This window comes from Cyrtonyx montezumae, unplaced genomic scaffold (genome assembly GCF_038088225.1).
Source record: "Cyrtonyx montezumae isolate F1298 unplaced genomic scaffold, pur_monq_1.0 scaffold_7, whole genome shotgun sequence".
Taxonomy (NCBI): domain Eukaryota; kingdom Metazoa; phylum Chordata; class Aves; order Galliformes; family Odontophoridae; genus Cyrtonyx; species Cyrtonyx montezumae.
In genome coordinates this window covers 19,327,242-19,348,554 of record NW_027072078.1, presented here as the reverse complement: position 1 = coordinate 19,348,554, position 21,313 = coordinate 19,327,242, and the positions used below count along the sequence as shown (strand labels likewise).

The 21,313-nt window shown below is 35.1% G+C and overlaps 1 protein-coding gene across 2 annotated transcripts; it reads right to left on the bottom strand.

The window, feature by feature from the left end:
* Nucleotides 1-244: 244 nt before the first annotated feature.
* On the bottom strand, nucleotides 245-20,364 carry SLC38A11 (solute carrier family 38 member 11). 2 transcript variants are annotated; one of them, XM_065750694.1, is made up of 12 exons: nucleotides 20,320-20,364; nucleotides 17,558-17,675; nucleotides 17,055-17,129; nucleotides 15,807-15,941; nucleotides 14,421-14,486; nucleotides 12,772-12,878; nucleotides 12,188-12,267; nucleotides 5,790-5,860; nucleotides 5,265-5,426; nucleotides 3,540-3,652; nucleotides 2,805-2,936; nucleotides 245-490 (listed from the first exon to the last, which is right to left on the bottom strand). In XM_065750694.1, exons 1-12 carry the CDS (start codon nucleotides 20,362-20,364, stop codon nucleotides 245-247), a joined length of 1,350 nt encoding a protein of 449 aa, XP_065606766.1. The 2 variants fall into 2 exon arrangements, with proteins under 2 accessions (XP_065606766.1, XP_065606767.1); XM_065750695.1 differs by lacking the exons at nucleotides 14,421-14,486; nucleotides 17,558-17,675; nucleotides 20,320-20,364 and having other exon boundaries at nucleotides 17,055-17,115.
* Between the last annotated feature and the right edge of the window lie 949 nt (nucleotides 20,365-21,313).

Here is a 21,313-nt window from a genome sequence, read left to right as displayed (position 1 = left end):
AGGCTGTATCTTTAAGTCATAAGTTATACAGGTAATGTCCACTGCATAGCACCTTTGAGAATTTCTCAGAAATTCTCAGGAAAAGTTAAAATTTTCATCTGAAGAAGAATGGCAGTATAAAATCACATATGTAAACACAGTTATGTGCATATGAACATAAAATCTTTGTTCCAAGAATATTTAAACTGGAATATACAGCTTGCAGGAAGATGCCCCTGATCTAGTTCAGAGATAGGAGCATTACCTATGGGGCAATTGTACTGTTCTGAAAAGAAACATTACTAGCGAAGCAGTAGAACATTTCTTTTCCATGGCTACATTCCTGAGGATGCAAGATAGTCAAAACAAACCCAACAGTCATCACTAGCACACCGACAGCAAGAATCAGGCAGGAGATGAGGTTATCTGAATGGTTCCATCGCTCTTTGGACAGCCTTAGATAGCACGCTGTTGGGATGATAAAAACAAGTGGGGTAGCACTCAGAACTCCCTGCATGTGGGAAACAACAGTAAGAAAACTCTAATAAGCATGTATATTTAGAACCTGAAGAACATGAACCTAAATTTGTGAACAGCTGTATTAGATTGGTGCAGCAGTAAAGTAAGAGAATAAAGGCCTTTTCCAGTGTTGGTAAATAGAAAACTTTCTTTTCCAATTCACAAATAGCTTATAAAAGACTATTTGTGGTTTGGTGACATGGAATAATATTTTATGTTGGAAATACTTCTATTAGATGATGAGTAGGAAGTTTCCAGGATTCAGAAGTAAAGGTCCAAATGTAATAGTACTTCAATACAGTGATCTTAAATATTTCATGCCAATTACTTTACCAAGGAGTCTAGATGTGCCTTCAAAGAAGTGGAAATAACACGTAGCATGTCAAAGAATTGTGATAAACTTTTATGACTCAATTTACAGTATCTTCTCTATGAAAGCTAAGCTCCATTTGAGAGGAAACATACCTTACGATAAATTCAGTTTCTCTTTAGTTGTTACACGTATAAAAAGAGCTTAAAAGTAAATGATCAAATGCTATAGTAGAGACAGTGCTGATTAACATACGAGTAACAGGCCAACAAATTATTTACGCACAAAATTTGAACACCTTCTATCACATACTATAAGAAACGTATTTTGTTTTAACTAAATTATGGTGAGGTAGCAATCCAGCCTACTGAATACCTTCACCTCACAGTACACTCTTTTGTACATCTTCACGGTAGAAACTGTTAAGTGTTATCAGTACTTGCAAGAAGTACCATTCATAAAAAAAGTAAGACTCATGAGTATGTGAAGAAATGCAAACCAACATTAAGACATATTAATTCTGCAGATGCTCGGCTGCCACATGACTAAATGTTTTCCCTGGCAGCGGGCAAACATGAAGGTTCTGCTTTGTTTTAAAAGCAGAAAACAGTGAAAAGGTTGGTGGTCAGAAGCAGCAGTAAATGCCATCTCTAGTGACAAACCAGAGAACAGTCCTATTGGACCAAAAGTCTGCTTCTAAGAATCACCAGCTTTACTTCATATGCAAAAACTAAGTCCATTCATTTTTCTCTAATAGCAGCAAACAAGACTCTGAACAGTCTTTGTAGGCACAACTACATCCCAGAAATACATGTATTTCTACTGCCAACTTGTCTCAAAATATGAGCTATGGGCTACCCACTCAAAAGCCTGACTAACAACTTCTGCTTGAATCAAACTGTTAGACTGACTGTTTAGTAACTGCTTAGACTTCTCTGGGTAAACATACTGCATTGACCGAATATTTACTTTTGAATAATTACTTTAAAATAATTCAATTCCAAATAGAAACAAAATATTTATTCATTTCAAGAAGACTCATTTATAGTTCTCTGAAGCAAATTTACTTTTTAAATATACAAATACTTAATACACATATATAGAAATAAAATGTGCACACAATTAACCAGGTTCATTTTACCAAGATTCAGATATTTGATCCAAATAGGCATGTATGCATGCACAAACATACATAATTTTATTGGTTTGTATATGCACACACAGATTATTTCAGTAACTTGTGATATAAAAACAGGAAGAAAAATGATGGGAAAGAAATTACCAATGGATGTCATGAGTGAGGATAAACTGACTGTTTATTTTCAGATCAATAAAATTTGGAAAGATTAGTCAAGAAGAAACTGTCAGTAATTATTTCAGAGTGTGATTGGATAGCTTATCTAAATATTCAAACCAGTGTAGTATAAGATACGTCCAAGCATGCTTTGCAATATCATTGCCACAGAGCCAACCCCCCTCCCCCCCAGTTTGATAAACAAAGCAGCTCTCATTAAATCAGTTTATGACACTCATTATGAAATTACTCAGTTTTGCTCCCTGCTAAACCCAGCACTAAAAATTCCAGTTACTTCACTAGTGCTTCTTCTAATTTTTAATTATTTTTATTTTATTTTATTTTTCCACTCTTTGTCCCCTTTAGCACACAACAGTCTGCCCCAGTGTTTAGTGATTTGTAAACTTCTTCAGAAGAAGCATTGGATTCAGTCCTGCAATAGTTTGGGATGAGTACTGTAGCAATTTCTACTGCAGTTTAAATAAATGCAGTGATTGCAGCAAGTTGCTATGAATTGCTAATTTTCTTCCTAAACATTCTTTCTAATTACACTGAATAATTCCTTCTACTAACATTTCTAGCTGAATACTATGTTGAACTGCACAAGATTTTTACTTGAGCTACAGATAATACAGAACTCTGCATTATTAAAAAAAAGAAAAAAGTGGTTTATTAAATAGAAGAGTATACAGATTCACTTACATTCAGCTCTAAAACTATTCCAAGGCAATCATACACTAAAGATATACCAGTCGCCACAGCAATGATAATTACTGTCACAACACTATGGAAAACTGTTGAGAGGTTCCCATGGAAGAATACGTTGGCAATCACCTGAAATAGAACCACAACTTTAAATCTTGATTTTGCTCTCTATTTCATCAAATAGCTTATAACAAATCTTGTAATGCTAAGAAACAAAGAGAATGGGTGAGAATATACTGACTGAACCTCATCTTTGTTCACTTAAAAAAAACATCATCGGCTTCCAAAAATAACTCCTATCAAACATTAATAAAATTGCAGAATGCTTTCCAGATGGTCTTAGTTACATCTTCAGGATTTATTTTCCTCTCATTTGGCTGCAACAGAACAAAACCACTTTCTGTTGTTTATTGAACAAGTGGATTTCCTCAACAGAGAAACTTTAATCAAGCAAAACTAGGAAGCATACTAAATACTACTTTAGGTATTCAACCAATTATCAACAGTAGCATTTACACCAATCTTGGAATTCCACACAGATCTTACAGCTGTTAATATGTTGGATATTATAATAAATGTAACACTATATTGCCAGAATCTAAATGGTACATGTACCATCACATTCAGAAGAGCATGCAGCAGAACAAGATACCTCAGTCACTGACTTCAGCGATAAGTGAGAATGCTATTAATATATCAAATTATTAAAAGGAGAATGTAATAAATGCTTACCTCTCTGGTGACAAAACATTCAAGAGGAAAGGTCAGAATTACAGTAACTCCATAACAAAGCCTTCCAAATGTAGCAAGGTTGTCATTTTTACAGTAGTTTTCAAATATATCCCCTGAGGCACAGCAAAACATCAATTAGACTGAATTCATCACATTAGCCTATTAGTAAATTGAAATATAAGTTAATAGAATCACTGGGCTAACTTTGTAATACCCTTTCCTTTTAAATCAAGAAATATTTTCATCTTAACCTATTAGCAGTTCTTGTTTGTTTGTTTTACAAGGAGTAGCAGGTATCTTTCAGAAATATTTTAACATACGCATTTCAAATTGTCATCTTCCCTTCAGCATCAGTTTTGTATGAAATTTTGTTGTTTACCTTGGTAGGAAACAGAAAAGATTTGTATATGAAAGACATATTTCATTAAAAAACATAAGTCACAGAACAAGAACGATTATACAAGGAAGACCAGGAAGTTACATCTGCATAACTGCATTTCCCTTATCGTATCTAAATCATAGCTCGTAAGTTGCAATGATGAATTTCCAATATTCTGACCCTGAATGCCCATTATAAATATATGGATTATTAAATAGTACATATTTTTACAACTAACAAGAAAAACATTGATAAAGAATTCAAATCATCATCTTGCTTAGTGATTACAACAATGAATCTGGAATAACGACCCACGAGACTTAAGAAATTAACTCCCAGACCACAATAAGACAACGTACTACATCTTTTCTACCTGGTTAACATACTGCTTTACAATTTCACACAATGGCATTAAAGAAGGAATGAAGTGTGCTTTAGAGAAAAACCTTTAGAGAAAAACATCTGAAAGATTTTGACAGGAGAGACAGAAGGCAAGGTGGAGCCTGTCTGCAATACAGTCAATAAGCTGAGGGACAGTTGCAGTCAGAGCTTTCCTGTTTGAAATATGTCAAGCCAGTTTGCCTTACTCTACCTATAGTTACGTCTAGGATACTAAGTTACTCTGCATAAATAGCATAGAGTAGAAAAAAGGACAGATGAACCAGTAACTCCCACAGTTCCTCTGTTCTCACCTATACACTGCTTCTCATTATAAAAAAAAAAAAACTTGGACGCCTTCTCTTATGATTTGTTACAGAACTGTTAAATAACAGAAGAGTTGACTTCAACGTGTGTTTTATCTCAAAGAACTAATGCACTGACCTTCTCTTTTGAAAGCACTTTTCCAATTTCTTTTTAACAAAATATTGTTAAATATCATTACATATTTATTACTCTATGCACGGATATATTTGTACATACACACACAGAGATGATGTGAGATGGTTGCTGTAAAGATAGGAAGTGTCCTAAGTCATAGCTAGAATGCTATGTTTGCACAGATAGGAGAATGTACAAAAATCAAGACAATACTTTCTTCTTCCTTCTCTCTTTGTTAGAGGACCACATGGCTAAATTATGGAAGCTTAGACCTCATTTGGACATGGAAGCATTCAAAGGGGATTTTCACCAGTGAGGCTTCTACTTGGGAGTCTGACCTACTAAAATCTGACATTTTTGTATTCTGCTTTGATTGATGGGTAACTACAAGAAACAGCTGTCCTAATAGAAATAGCTAATGTAATAATGGGTGATAGTAATAACTACATCTGATTTTGGCTTAACAACAGGACTCGAAGTGTACGGACTGTTAGTAAGCATGAAAACTGAGCAATCGAGCAGTTTACCTTCTGTGTATCCTGTAAAAGTCATATATCCAGACGTAGCAAATAACACACTGATAACAACGGCAAGTAAAACAGACACATGTGTGATTCGAGACCAGTTGTTTAATGTAGGTTCCTTCAGAGAGCCATATATTAAAAAGCTGTTATGGTGGCAGATGAATGCTGAAACACACATATAGTTGAAGGAAATAAATGAATTCATGCATATACATACTTGAAATAAATAAAGTGTATATTCCAAGGTATGAGAGAGACAGCAGTTTGATACCACTCTTTAGCACAAACAATAAATACACAATGACTGGAATTTCTACTTATTTGATCTGATGAAGGTTTATAGCTGGATTGAGATGACTCTGATTACATTACCCTAAAATGCTGTGGGGTGTTTCTTCCTCTCTTACCCACGAGTATAAAAAAAAACAATTTTCTTTTTAAGAAAAAAGCAAACAAATTCTGGGTTCAAAGATACTCAAGTCATTTCTTAAAGCTCATCTGAAGACTTAAAATACAAAAACGACTTACCAAAAGACATCACTCCAATGGCTTGTACTGCATTTGATTTTGCAAATATCCATGCATTTTCTGACTTGGGTCTAAAACAGAAATTGTTTGTTAGGCTATGCTCTTCTTAACCATCAGTTACTAAAAATAATTTTAAATACCATGCTGTAATACAGAATTTCTAACTGAATAAGGCCACAGTGTTCATCAACAATAAGCTGAAACCAAGGAGATACCTTTCTCACCGCTTTTGTTTTGAGAAAAGTATTCTAGGAACCAGTTCATACAGCCCAAACTGTCAGTCTGCTTCAGCAAACAGTTATGTAAATAGACTCTTCAAGTTCTCATTAACTGCTTTTATTGATAAATAAGGTAAAAGCTGTTACTAGCACTGGATGAGATTTTCTCAACCCAAAACCTCCTCAGACTATTTGAAGGCATTTTATTCCTCTGAATAAAATGCAATGCATAGATTCCAGAGATATTTTTGTAGACCACAAATCAAGTGAGGAAGTGAGGCAGTTTGTCTTTATTAATACCTTCTTCAACTGTTTCTCATCTGAAAGGAAGCATGCTAGTTCCCAAAGTAGTGATAATGTTGAAGGAAATAAACAGAGATATTGATAACCATGCAAGAACACATTATCTTCCACATCTGCTTCTCTAAGATATATGCAGTTTTGGACCTTAGAGAAGAACTAGAGAAAACTGTCAAGCAATCTTTGTAAAAATCCACTTGATATATGAAAAAGTTTCCTAAACAAAGAAGCAAAATGAAGAAAAGGGAAACATCCTTTCCACAACTTACAATTTTCTAAAAATATAAATGGAATTCAGAAGTCACTTTAGACTTCTTTGTAATACTAAAGCACAGACAAAGCAAAAGTACAGAAAAGCTTAGCTGTTTTTGCTACAGAAAAGTGTGCTGCTGCTAGCTTTGATTGCTACATTTTTATTTAGAGGGAAAGCTGTTGCCTCCTGAGGCCTTAAGCTGCTATCATCTCCCTAATGCCCTATGAAGCAGTATGACAATCACATCAGTTCTGTGAAGATAACATTCACAGCTTTGTCTCTCACTCCACCTGATAAACAGATGATTTTGACAGCTGCAGTGGATTATGCTATTCTAGGTTTTATTGCTGACAAATTTTTAACAAATTAAAGAAAAAACTGTTGTTCCTGCTTTGAAAATTCATTTACTATTATCTCTTCAGAACTTAAGTCAAATCTTCCTTTTCCATATTACAAACCTAATATCTAGTATCCAATACACATTCAGCTTGGATGCTGTACACACTTCTGACTAACATGGAGCTTCTGATCCTAAGCACCTGAATATGGCCCTCCTAAAACAGATTCGGCATTTAGATGTGATAAAAACTAAGGATGAAATAAATATTGTGCATTTATCTTGTGAAACAGATGTTCTGAACAAATATAGCCGCTGTGGCCCCTTATATAGAGTAGCAGCCTTTGATGTCAGTGATTTCAAACCGCTAGAGATGTCCGTGAACAATTCATATTCATGATTTTGAAAGCCTTTTTCAGGAAAACTTTTGCATGTTATTCAAGAAGCGATAATGGTACCAAATAAAAACAAGGCTATGGAAAATAACATTACAATTATTCCATTTATAACCACTAGAGGTCAGCTTTGATATCAAATATACAGAATGGAAATCTGTCTTATCCTTTGATGACAGAATTTCTGAAAGTCAACTTGCACTTTTCTATTCACTATTAGTATTTAGATTATATAAATGCCCTATACATAAAAATATTTCTAAAATGCACAGAAATAAAGAATGCATGTGTATTAAACACTTCCTCATCAGGCAATCATTGTATTTATTTAGCAATGTAAGAGGTCAATTCCTTCCATTTCCAGATCCATGATTTTAACACTGTCAGCAAATGCCATGTCAGAGCAAGCACATTGTTACAGATGACACATGAAACAGTGCACAGCTCATTATTTCTTACAGTAAGTTACATATTCCTGCATGTATTTCCAAAGTGTGCAAATCCCTCAAACCTTGGGATCAGGCAAATCTCATCTAGATGTGATACATACATAAACTAAAAAGTGAAAGTAACACATTGATATCAGATCCCCATTAAAATTTAAGCAATCTATTGCATAACAGAATTTTATCTGTTGCAATACAACGTAATATTTTATAGACAATATAACTGCGATTCTTAGATCAAAATGAGTAAAGGACTGAACAAAAAGACATTCCACGGGAGATACCAGCCAGGAGAAACTCTCAGCTGAAAGCATAACAACAGCAAGACAGGCTGACAATCAGACACATCAGTGGGGAGGCAGTAAAGTCTAGTGGTGAAGAAAGCGTAGTAGCTGAGAAAATAAGGCTCCACACTACTCATTCTTCAGAATACATAAGGACCAGTATTAACACAAACATGCTAGAGAGTTTTTAAAAGTTTTTTTTACAGTTTGGTGTCCACATATGTAAGAACAGAGGGAAAAATATGAAATGAATAAAAAAGCAAGGCTAACACTTTCTAAGGAGGTAAAGGAATTTTACATCCAGATCATTAGTAAGACTCAGGCAAATTTGTTTGGTAGTCCATAACAGCACATCTCCACCTCTTACAAAATGTGTGTAATTAGTGGAATATCCAAAAGATCTAAGCTACACAGACATTCTGTTCAGTCATTTATGTAGAAGCACTGCCATCAGTGCAGTAGTAAATCAGCAGAATGCTTAAAAGGAAAATATCTTAAAGGAGAGTAAGAGAAAAACGGATCACTGATCTCGCCCCAGCTAACAGGCATAAAATACTGCTGGAAATAAAACTGAATTTTTCAACAGGAAACAAAGTAATGCATTTAACAGTGGAGCAACGTTAGAATAAGCAAAAGACTTCCATTGTTTGGGACTGAAGATCAGTGACAAACCATGAAGTTTTGGTGCAAACCTGCAATTAACAAAATAATCAAAGAACATATGGTAAATTTATTCAGATTTACTTCAACGACTTAGACAAAAAAGCATAAAATTTTAATACGGTTATATTTTATTTTTTTTAATTTAAACTTATAGATACTAGATATAACCTCAACCAACACAATGGAAAGGAAATTAGTAATGCTCACATCAGTCTTGAATTTCATATTAAACAAAAGTTAATTACTTTGTTAAACAAAGTAATTTTGATTGTTAAAGGACACAGACAAGGTAAAGCAATATATCAGCTTATCTACTTAGTTACAGCTGTTTTAATCACCATTTTTCTCCTTAATGATAAACTAACAGGTCTGTATACAAGCTCAGGTCTTAGTGTTTTGAATGTCACCCTAACAATGTTTATCTTTGTTTACTCTCAGCTTAACTATAAAGAGGAATCAACTTTCTACTTTCAAGTTATTTCTCTGATCACTTAATGTTTCAACCCTATGATCAACTGCCAGTTGAGTAATTCTCACATCCCAATTATGTGGCAGATGCTCTTAATGTTTTTTTTTCCTGTATCTTTACGTACAATGCAGATACTGACATCATGACATTCTTCCCAAAAGATGAAGAAATTAAAATGATCCATCTTTATAAGATACATGAAGTACTGAATGCAATGAGCAATGAATGTGAACTTCATTTCAGAAACATTAAGTTACTTTTTGCAGTGTTAAGGTATCTGAAAACACAGTGTGAGATAACTAATCCACTACTTTGTATCACAGTAGATAATTCCCTAGCTACAAGGTGGAAATACAGCAAAGAATGGGTCATCTAAGTGCGTTTTTTTTTATCCAACACCTTGAACTACTGAGAATAAGCTCTAGGTCTAGAACACTGGATTTTATTTGCAGGAACATTACACCGATTAGACAACAATAAAAAAGAGCTTACATTAATCAAAAGTAGAAAAAAGTTCCTCAGCTTCATATTTGTCATAACAGTAAATAAATTAAATAATCCCTCAACAGAAATGTATGTTTTTGCCTCCCATAAAAAGTAACAGGAAATGAACTCTCATTACATCCCCAAACAACTCTCTCCGCTCCCAGAGCAACTAAAATATAAAACAAAATGCAACACGTCAAAGCCTCATAAGAGCAGTTTGCAGCCTTCAAATGCATCATATCAGTGTAAACAATAATTCTAGTATGAACTCCATGAACAGAGTATAAGAAAGGAAAAAATTCCAGCTCATAGTTCTGCAGAGAAGAGTTTGTTATTTATACTAGATTGTAAACTGAAGGCACATTCACATCATGCCATTTTACAAAGCAGAAAACATCAAACCATATAAACAGGAGCATTACAGTCCCCAATGAACACAGTAGAAAGGGGCCTCAAGACACTTTAAATGTAAGATGCATCAAACACTGTAGAAGAGGTACCACAATCTCATTTCTATTTACAGAGAACTTAAGGCAGCTTTTTTGAAGAGGTATGAGAAAAGAAAAGCAAAAAAAAAAGACAGTACTGAAACTTTATTGAATTTATAGAAAGAATTGCCAAAGGGAAACAAATTACAGCTTATTACAGGTGTTTAGGCATTAAAGAATAGTTTGCTCTCCATATTCACACATTAGACTGAGAGACGATGAATGTGAAATGTAGCAGAAGAAATATAGTTAGGAAAACTTCCCAAGGGAAGTCTAGTTAAGAACAGGACTAGAAAATCATGGAGTTGTCAAGAATAAGCTGGACAGTCACCTGTCAGCAGTAATAGACCTACAATCATTTCTGTCCTGTTGCAACAGGAGAGATTAAATATCCTCCCTTGGCTCTATCAAGACTTTCTACAGTTATACAAGTTATTTTCCTATATGACAAAGTGTATCATAATCATATCTTTTTTTTAAATCTCAAACTCATTTTCTTTTTAGCAGGACTCAAGTAAACGTATTACTTGCTTCATCTACTGAAATACAAGGCTGGATACATTAAAATATATTAAGTGTGTTCTTTACTCTCACTATAAAAATGAGGCAGCAAACTGCTAGCAAAACATTAGAATAGGTGTTTAATAATTCAAATATAAATTAAGTGAACTATAACAGACAGAAAATGACTATGAGGTAAAAAAGTGACTAACCGTTTATTGACATGCTAGATGAATGTATGAAAATAAATAGTGTAATAGGAAAACAAGAAGCATAAAGGCAAAAAATGGACAAGTCTAAGGAACTAAGCAGTAAGACTTCAAGAATTACTCAAAAAGCAACAACTTATTTTACGAGACAAAGCCATGCGTTTCAAATATTTCAATGCACCACCACAGTTGAGAAGAAATGTTACCATAGTAACAAAGTCAGGAGTAGCTACTATATATAACTTCTTCCTTTTTCAACAGGGAATTTAGAGATTTGCCTCCCAAATACACCTTTAACACAGTAAGAAGAACAAGTTGCTTAAGGAAAAGAGAGGGCAAGGGGAAGAGCAAGGACAGAATTCCCATGCTGTCCCAAGTTCTTCATTCCTATGGATGATAGCACCTTTCTGGAGCCAACTCCACAAACTACTATTTTAGTTATCTTGCCAGCATTAAAACACAAATGCCCTACAATTAGCTCTTGTGCATTTGTCTGATTTCTGCAATACATCAATGTGCCAATGCCTAAATAATCACAGTGGAAGAATCCACTCCTTATAAAAACATTAAAAATACTATATGAATCTACTCCAATAAATAAAAAAGTGCATTCAGAAACTGTTTGTTATCTTTATTACCGTATCTTCACATTCGAAGGATGAGGAAAAAGGAATAAATCAGACCTTCTAGGCCATAAATGAAAGTTACAAGATTAATGACTCTTTTTAACACTATAAATATATAATAATATGCAATATAAATATTGCCACAGCGCACAATTGTATTTTCTCGTATTTATTGTTTATTTGTGTAGAACATTAAAAATATCCAACATTAAACACTAATTTCAGTGCATGAGTTCTGGAAAACAGTTTTTCCTGGTCATTTCTTTTCCTAAATTTGTTTTGAGTACAAATAAATGAACACCACAACATTTATTATGATATCATTATATTAGCAATATTTCTTGGTTTTGGTATTGTTAAGATACTATCTGTTTTGGGTTACTGATATTGGCCATCTGATAGTAATGGACAAATTGACTAATTCTCAAATGACTGGCAACCTCACATTTAAGAGCTAGCTCCTGGTAGAGAGCTCACCAACAACTTCCAATTCCTCTACATCTATTTTGTTGGTTTGCTGAGACTTTGTAACTTTGCATACGTGCAATGGAAGGAAGAAAAAAGGGAGGCAAATTTTAACAGTTCATGTTTTATTACTATTAGTAGAAACTTCTTTTAATACATGTTTCTAACAAAACCACATTTGAAAATATACAGAGAAAAGAATGATGCAACTGATTACACACCAAGAATTCACTTGCTAGTAAGTGTAAGAATACTTACACCTGTGGACCAAGTGTTACTGTCCTCACCATCACAATAACCAGGATAACAATGGTTAAAAGCAGAGAAGCAAGAGACACCTGTAAACGAAAACACAAACTCAGTTAGCAAACTGCAGAAAAGCTCTCTTCAAAGCAGTGCATTTTTTTAAAGAGTTATTAACCAACTAAATTTTAAATATGTCAAATATTTACAATCATGTAGCTTATCCCTACTCCATCTTCACATTTGTTATTCTCCTTAGATAGCAAATAATCTGCAGTTATTTTTCCTAATAGTAAGAGATACTTTCCTTTTAAATATCTGTAATCAATGGTGCTTAGTTTTTCAAGATCAGGCTTGCAACACTTATTGCTCTAAACATATATATATATATATGTATAAAATAACAGTAGATGGAAAATACTAGCCATTCATGTAGAGACCAAAGTTTTGTTTATTCTAAGTTGCCTGATATTTCTTGGGACAAAAGATGGTCTGAACTCCGAAAGTATTTAATTTGCTCTAGCTGGATGCAATTCAATTAAAATACCTGAGTTATGCATGACTGGTACTTATTTTCTAATGGAGTATAAAAAATTTACCTTTCCTAATTTTGCTATGTCACGATACAAAGATAAAGGCAATGTAAAGATGATGGTGGTAAAAAGAATTATGAAGTGACGATCAGTAAGCACATTTTCTGATCCAACTGAAACAAAAAAGAAAGCAAGTTACGTCTCTGAGAGACTGACACAAGAATAGTTTACTTGCACTCAGAAGTCTAACTACAAACTTTAATGCTGACTGCATTTTATCCCCTTTATCCAAGAAAAGGGCAATAAAGTCTAGGTATTAGCAGGGAAGCATACAGAGCATGTGCAAAATCAGTATATTCCTGCAGATTTATGCAATAGTTCATCCTATATGTTATGCACATATCAATCTTGGGAAGTGTGGCATTTGTACATACAGGTTACTGCTAATTCCTTCTATTGTAACTGGATCACTGTGCTGCAGAAGAGGAGCAAATTCTTAAAAAATGATTCTAAATTAAGTTCATTTTGGGTGGTTCATTCGAGAATCTTTTTTCTTGAAGTCACCTGTACCCGACTTGAAAAACACAGATTACCACAAGAGGGCAAAAACAGTGGCATAACAATCCTTGCAATCACAATCAGTGGAGGCTTCCCTCCCCCTCCCCCCCCAAATTGGTGATTTTTTATTTTTTTCCAAGCCAACAGCAATTTAATGCAAAAATCTCAGTTTTAGTCAGACTGCTATGAATCATGATTTTGAACCAGCTTGCAACACAATTTTGTCTAGAAAGTGAGTAGCAATTGACAAGAAAAATGTACATATCAAGTTCAATGTACAATACTCCCTGATCCTTTAGCCTATTTCCCTTCTTCCTAGACAAGCATTCTACCAGGTAGATGAACAGACATGCGTTCCTTCTACTAAAGAAATCATATTGTAAATTAATCATTAGATATTCATTTTCTTTATCAAGCTGAACAAAGTGTGGCTGTTAAAATGTATTCCACACCTTGCAGACTTCACCTGTTTACAATTATAGTCTTCCTAGGGAAATCAAACAGTTTGTCCAAACACTAATTTCTACTTCACTGCATACATCCTCTTTTTAGTTTTTCTAAATTGCCAGTGAAATATATTTAAACTTAGTTGGCTTTTTGCTGAGATAAATGCCTACAAATTGTTCCATCAATTCCACTGTGAAAACTTACAACTACAGAAGGAAAAGCAGCATGTGAATTAAGAACTAAAAATGTTTCTACACTGAGCATCTAGGAGAACATCTACAGTTACATGCACATACAGGCATGCTTAAATACATATTAAATCCATTATATTATATGCAAGTCATTCAGAATTATTCATCAAATGCAGTTTTAGTATTAGAATATTCATTATAGCAAATATCCAAAAATATGATAAAATATGATCTTGTTATTATATCACCGTGGAATACTAAAGCTGCTTAATATCTCGTTAAATATGTGGTCTCTTCACTAACATTGAGTCCAATGACAACGATTCATAATTCTGAGATTTAAGAAAAAATAGCACTCGGACTAACAGGCTTCAAGTTTATGACTTCACTGACATTTAAGAGTAATTCAGACACAAATTAACAGGTAGATTACTTCTTCAGTATGATAAGCCCTAAATAAGTATGCTACATTCCTATCTAAGATCTTCTTCTCATTCTGAAATTTTAAATACATCTTACCTCCAGGAATTCTCAAGAACACTTTAGTTAAAGTGTCTCCAGTTATTATGTTGTAACTAATCATAGCTTAAAGATAATAAAAAAATTGTTAGTAAAAGTCAAATATAGATTATTTAAAAAACTTCTAAATAGATGTATTGTGTGGACTTGAGGGTGGCATGTCATGATCCACCTTGTATGAATTCTAGCAACTTCTACACCAACTTCTCAGATTCGGGCCGAAAACAACAAAAAAGTTAACAATTCCACTAATTTATTTCAAATAAGTACAACCTAGGAAGAATCTAATTAGATAAGCAAGGCCACTGTGCTATTACCATATAAATTTAATACAGAAGGGAGGAAAAAAAGGCTTTAAAATTGCTTTGCTCATTTCCAGTTTCAATTCTTTGTAAGTGTATTTTCAAACTCCTGTTTCAATTTAGTAATGTTTTTGTGTTAACATAATAAGTCAGTCCCACAGTCAAATGCACAGGGCTTCCTAGTTTATGTAAAAAGTTTGTGAAATCTCTCAGCCAGAAGAAATGAGAAGAGAAACACAGGTGAAGATAACAAATATGGACTTCCATTACTTTCTCTCATGAATTAGAATTGTGATTGTAACATATTCTGCACTGAAAGTATGTGTGCATACATACACACACATACACACCTATATTAACATGGATTATGACCTCACCTAATATCATTTCACAGTGTGAAATGAGTGAGTGTGTATATAAGTTAATATTATGTTAATGCAAACAAATTCAAGCACATTTTATAACTAGTTTCATGGTAATTGTAAAGACCATAGTTCTTATTTTCCGTATTTCTCTGTGATGTAATAATTACACTCTCTTAAGTCAACCATAATGGACCAGTATTTTCAGATGTAATTCACTATTCCAGTTTAAGGGACGAACCTTGATAAAATAATAAATACATGCAACATTTTTTCCTGGACTAACCCCAACCTGTTGCCCTTAAATATCTAAGCTACCTAAAATGCCTTCAGAACTATTATTTCTAAAGGATGAATTTTGCTTTTGGACTCTTCTGTCACCAAATCCAAATCTTAGTATCTCAAGTCAGCACCTCACGCTGTTAATACATGTAGTGCATGGTTATTCTAGAAGTCTCTTCTTTGCTATTCTCATAGCTACTTTTGTTATTGATTTTTAAGTGTGTGAATTTTTGTGTTATCACACTTCAATTCATTTTTATTATTCTGATTCTCAGATTCAGTGAATTCTTCCTCAGCCTTTATTCGGCAATGTACAATTATTTATTAATAGATGCATATAGTATACTTTAGAGTTCTTAAAATTTAATAAAAGAATAAGATACTGCGAAAATACCTTAGTATCTTTAAAGATTAGCTATGTATATTTTATGTGATCTTACCAATAAATGGATATAAAAACTGAAGAGTTGAAAGAATTAGATAGCCTATAAAACCATATGTTTTTCTGACCAGCTCTTGATAGGTGTTGGTACTGGAGAGATTTCCTCCTCTGATCAGTAATATAATGGAATAATCTGTTAAAATATAAAATGACTGTTAAAGGCTAGCAATAAATTAATTTACAACTGACAGCTAGTTACTACTCTTTTTCACTCCTTAAAACAAAGGTCTGTAAAAATAAAAAATAGCAGCATTGGAAGACCAGGGAGGAGAATGCTAAGAGAAGCTGCAGCAGAAACATTTTTGTAGGTAACTAGTATGGCTGAAGCAAAAAAACTATCACAAGCACCAAAAACGTAAGACTCAATTAACCAGGGAGAAGACTAATAACCAGATGAAACATATAGTTATATCCTGATTAGAGAGTAAAACATGACCAATGCACGTGTCAAGTGATTTATCTTGACAACCAGACACTGAGCCACTCTTGTATGAAGCAGCAATGTTCCTTGACAGAGAGCTTATGTCAAAGGTGGAATACTCCAAGATTGAACCTCAACCTTTAATGAGGAACAGTATGGAATGTGCTGTTATTCCATGATATGCCTTAGAAATTGTTAGAGTACTATGTAATTTTTCAGTCTTGATTAGCTATACCACAGAATTTACTACCTTGGACATATGTCTTGATAAATAGAGCTAGATCTTATTTATTCTTCAGCTGGCTTTCACTCAGCTTGTAATCTATGCTGCAATGAGAACTCCTTTCAGTATCAGAGTTCATTATCTTCCAGAAATTAGGAGACTATTTTGAAGGTATATTTGTAATTTTTTTTAAATGAATTATAATCAAAATGTTGAAAATCATAGTTACACTGGAAGGCTTTAATTCTGTGGTACACTTGAGTGATATAAAACCCACCCAACAATCATTGTCGAAACTAGAGTAAAAACAGTAGACTAAAATAGGTGATTATAACACACAAATAAGATCTATTCTTCCAAATGTCACCTTGACCTAGTCTAAGAAACTAGGCTTCAGCAAATAAAACAGCACACAAAAAGCAGCTTTATATGTTCTACAGTGTAATTCTCTATTTTTACTAATCAGCTCTCAGGATTAGTGAGGTGAAAATAATTCTTTTTATTAAGTCACACAGTTGCTTAAGCTAACATGAAGTTCAAAATCATCTAAAAACTTCACAAGGCTATTCTTTTCTTTACAACTCAAACTGTTTTTACATTACCTGTGATATAGGCAACTCCAAGTAGAAGCAGTACTCCTAAAGGAAAACCAGCTTCTTTCATTGAAAAGGGCAGTCCTGTAAAAAAAAATTATAAAATAACTTTTACAAATACTTATTTATGATGACAAAAAAAAAAAAGAAATATTTGGATGAAAAAAATAAACAAATAAGCTGCTTTCAATCATCCAAAATAGACCAGAAAGAATTAATAACCTCAAAAACGCTATTTTCAGTAGACAAAAGGCTACCTCAGTATGAGAAGTAAGCACCTGCCCACCCAGTATTTTCTGGTCATTACAGCAAAAAAGGCTGCAGGGTGTTTATCGCAGAGTCAGACCCGATCTCAGCTGACTAAACTGGATTTTCACATAATAAGAGAATAAATATAGAAAAATATCTTCGGCAATAATAGCAAAAAATAAGAGGACAGTATTTTTCTCAACACTGGATAGTCACATGCACATAAACAAAGCTGAACACAGGACAAATAAAAGTACACTCACCTATAATACCTGATCCTATGATGGAGTTGATAATGTTAAATCCAGCTGATGCTAGATTACCATTTCCTCCTTTATTCCAAGGCTTACTAACCAGGACTGCACGGTCATCTTTTTCTATCTGTTTCAGGAATATAATGACAGGATTAAAAATGGGTGACAATATGGATTTTACATACATTTAATAAGGTTGTTCAAACTAAAAAAACCCACATACTTTCATAGACCTGGATCTGTAGGGGTATTTTGATAATTATATTCCATTTTTTCCAGTGAGAAATCAAAGAGGTGCAAAGCATCTAATTCCTGCATAAGCCTGAGCCGTAATCTTCTATAATTAATTTTTCACTGAAAAAATGTAAGTGGAAGAACAAATTTCTATATAAACTAAGAGTTAGGCTGTTAAGAAGCTTTTAGTCATGTTCTAAAGGCAGAAATTCTAATCAAGTGTTTTGGAAAATTTTGGTTAATCTTACAGCTCAGTAAAAACAACACCCTGTTATCAGGGGAATTAAATCCATTTCACATTATTTGTAAAGTATATCAACACATGAAGATACTCTAATTCAAAGTTTTCTCCATCATTTTCAATATTTCTAAGTCTTTCAGTGGTTTAGTTCACCATGAAAAGTAAATGATACCATAGCAGTGGGCAGCTCCATGTTTCTGTGGGAAGGTCTGGTACAAAGCAAAATTCAAAGCACGCATTTGTAGCGCCTCCAGTAACAGAAGTAATTATCTTCAAAAAGCATCTCAGCATGAACACATAGTAGTCCTCTACTTAAACCACCACCTTATTACCAGAGAAGATTTTAGCACCATTCTTTAGAAAGCCAGTATTTTAAATGAAGTCATGTAATTGAAAAACAATGTGTATTTAATGAAGAAAATATATTCAGTTTTTTTCTACAAAAGCAAATCTTCTACTTACCATGAAAATAAAGCTGTTATTTCATGGATGCAGGATCCTATTTAACACATATAGCTTCTACTATAAACTTAGTTTCAACTTACTTAATTGAATACTTTAAGTACTACTCTTCTAATGTTAATACTGCTATCACAGATTAAAGACCAGCATTGTCTGGTAGCAGTCAATGGAAAGCAGATCACCTTACTAAAGCTTTCAACATTTTTCATATCCTGGTATGTCTTAGTACGCTCTCCTTGTGTTACCTTCCTTAATGAATTATTCCTTGACCACTTCCTTTTAAGAAACTCTACATACCTTCTAGCTTCTGCAACATCCTGTGGCAAGAAGCCCCATACCTTAACTATACATTGGAAAAAAAGACAGGAATGCTTCTTTTACACTGAATTTGCCATCAAACAGTCCCACTCAGTACCAACCCTCCCTCCCCCATTGTAAAACTCTCCCTACACCATCACAATCAGTCATCATCTCCTCTGTGCATCACATCTTGATTTATAGGTGTAGCAGAAATGCTAAATCATGGCCTGAACCAATGACGGAGTACCTGGTGAGAGGGCAGGGCCAGGGAGCTCAGGTGCACTCAATGCATCTAAGTGACCAGAACGGGTGGAACCAGGATCCACCCCCTTCCCAGGTCTCATTTAAGAGTTGGCAGTGGAGGCAACAGCACCTTGTTGGAGATCTCTACCTGTGGCCTTCTAAAGGTTAGCAGGTTGATTTTTCTTCTCTTGTGGGTGCTGTGTTGAAGCTTGTTCTTATTTCCTGCAGCCTAGGACTGTGTGCTGTTATTGCTATACTTCAATTGTATTTTCAGTTTTGTAACAGGCTATATTTTTCTATTGTAGAATTTCTTTAGAGTTGTGAGTGGTGCATGTTATTTCATTGCTGATACAAGCAGCAGGAATATCCCTATCGTTTTCTCCTTAGACTTCAGTGGCTTTTGCTATGTACAGTGTAGTTCATGAGGATTTGCACTGAACTGGAACAGAGCAGTTTCCTGTTTCAACTCATTATTAGAACAAGAACACAATGTTTATTGTGCAGCTCAAAAACTTCACAGCTCTTAAAACTGATTACTATAGTAGTGGGCTCTTGGAGTGGCTCAGAAACTGAGGCTTGTTGCATGCCACCAAACAGCTGAGCTCACTCGCAGTCCTACTGATAGTGAGTGGTTGTTCCCACTGTTAGCGATTCTGTGGTTCTTTGATTCCAGGATCATCCTGTTTAGCCTACCCCCCGCTAACCCTGTTTTTCAGCGCCACATCTCCCTGGCTCCCGAGCACTTCCAGAGACAGTGACTCCAAAATCTCCCTGGGCAGTCTGTTCTAGAGCACTGCTACTCTTTTGGAGAATAATTTTCTTCTTAACGTCCAATTGGAACCTTCCTTCGTGCAACTGAAGGCCTTTCCCTCTCATCCTATTGCTGTTACCTGGGAGAAGAGGCTTGCCATAGCCTTCTTCCAGGGAACTGAAGAGAGCAATAAAGTCTCTCCTGATGGAGCAATCCCAGTGTGCACTGATCCCCTGGCAGACCCTCTAGGAGCCAAAGTACCAGAGCTCTGGCACCTAAGTGAGAACCAATTTTGGCTGTGTCAAGAAGCCACAATTCCCATAGAGTATACATGGGTAAGACTCACCAATCTATTTTTTTCCTTATTGTGCTGGGTGCCTATGGTTCAATTATCTTTTCAATGATTTAAAGAGAAACAGAGGGAGCAAAACTGCTGCCAGCCTCTCAAAGCCTGACAAGAACACACTCCACGGCAAAAAGCGGTGCCCCTCGAGCTCTGCCACCCCGCTACAAGAAGCCGCTGAGCGCTGCCCGTCTCACCTGCGGGGCCCCGCCCGGCTGCTGCTCGGTCTCGCCGCGTCCCATGGCTGCGCGCCGCTCCTCGCGGTTGCGAACCTCGGCAGACCTGGAGGAGGAGGCAGGGAGGCGCGGGGCGGCTCTCGCGCTCCTTTCCGGTGGACGGAAGCAGGGCAGCCGGCCGCCTTCATGCACGCAGCTTGTTGGCCGCGCTCCACACTGCCCGCCTGCAGCGGAGCCACTTTTGCATTCGTTGTTTTTCCTCCTCAGTTAGTGTAGCGACGACTTGGAAAGAGTGCGATGCCGACAAAACGTACAGTGTTTACAAGGTGAGCTAATTCTAAGAGGAATCCTTGGTTACCTCAGTCACCTTCTTTTGAGAGCTCCCTCTGAAAGATGCTTAGCAAACATACAGGGAAACACACAAAGAAAGTTGTATCTTAAATGAAACCATAAAGTAATAAACAACAAGTAATTACAGTCATGAATTTCACAAGGAATTACCAGAGGCAAAATTCAGGGTCCGTGCAGCTCAAGAACAACACTGAGAGCTTTCTTCAGTGACTGGAGGGAAGAGAGTAGAATTTGAATGCAGTATTTTAAACAAGATTAAATCATTGAAGCAAGAAAAACATATAACTATGAAATATGCACTAAATAGCAGAAGGAAGCAAAGCACAGTAATTTGCTTTGCACAATCTTTAGAATTCTTAATTTGACAATATTTTGCTAGGCTTGCAATAGTTAAAGGAGCAAGTATGGTATGCATCAATAACTTTGTCCTTAAAGATCTATGATGCATGTGATTTAATATGAAGAACAAAGTACTTGTAAAGAGCATTTATGACATGTTTTATTATGTAGCTTAGGCACATAAATTTCAGCTCCTTCAAAAAAGAAGTCTGTAATCAAATCCATGACAAGTTGCAAACTGACATGTAGTGTGGTGTGACCAGTCAGGTGATGTGAATCAGCAGAGAAAATTTGAGGCCTCCAGTACAGAGAATGCTACTAAATC

Bases quoted from the DNA above. Each gene is read 5' to 3' on its own strand.
- SLC38A11 (XM_065750694.1), bottom strand. From the start codon at position 20,364: ATGGGACGCGGCGAGACCGAGCAGCAGCCGGGCGGGGCCCCGCAG. The intron at 15,942-17,054 runs GTAATGTAAAAA...ATATTTTAACAG, and splicing joins TGGAGTTGCCTATATCACAG to ATTATTCCATTATATTACTG. The intron at 12,879-14,420 runs GTAAGATGTATT...TTTTTGTTTCAG, and splicing joins GTTCTTGAGAATTCCTGGAG to TTGGATCAGAAAATGTGCTT.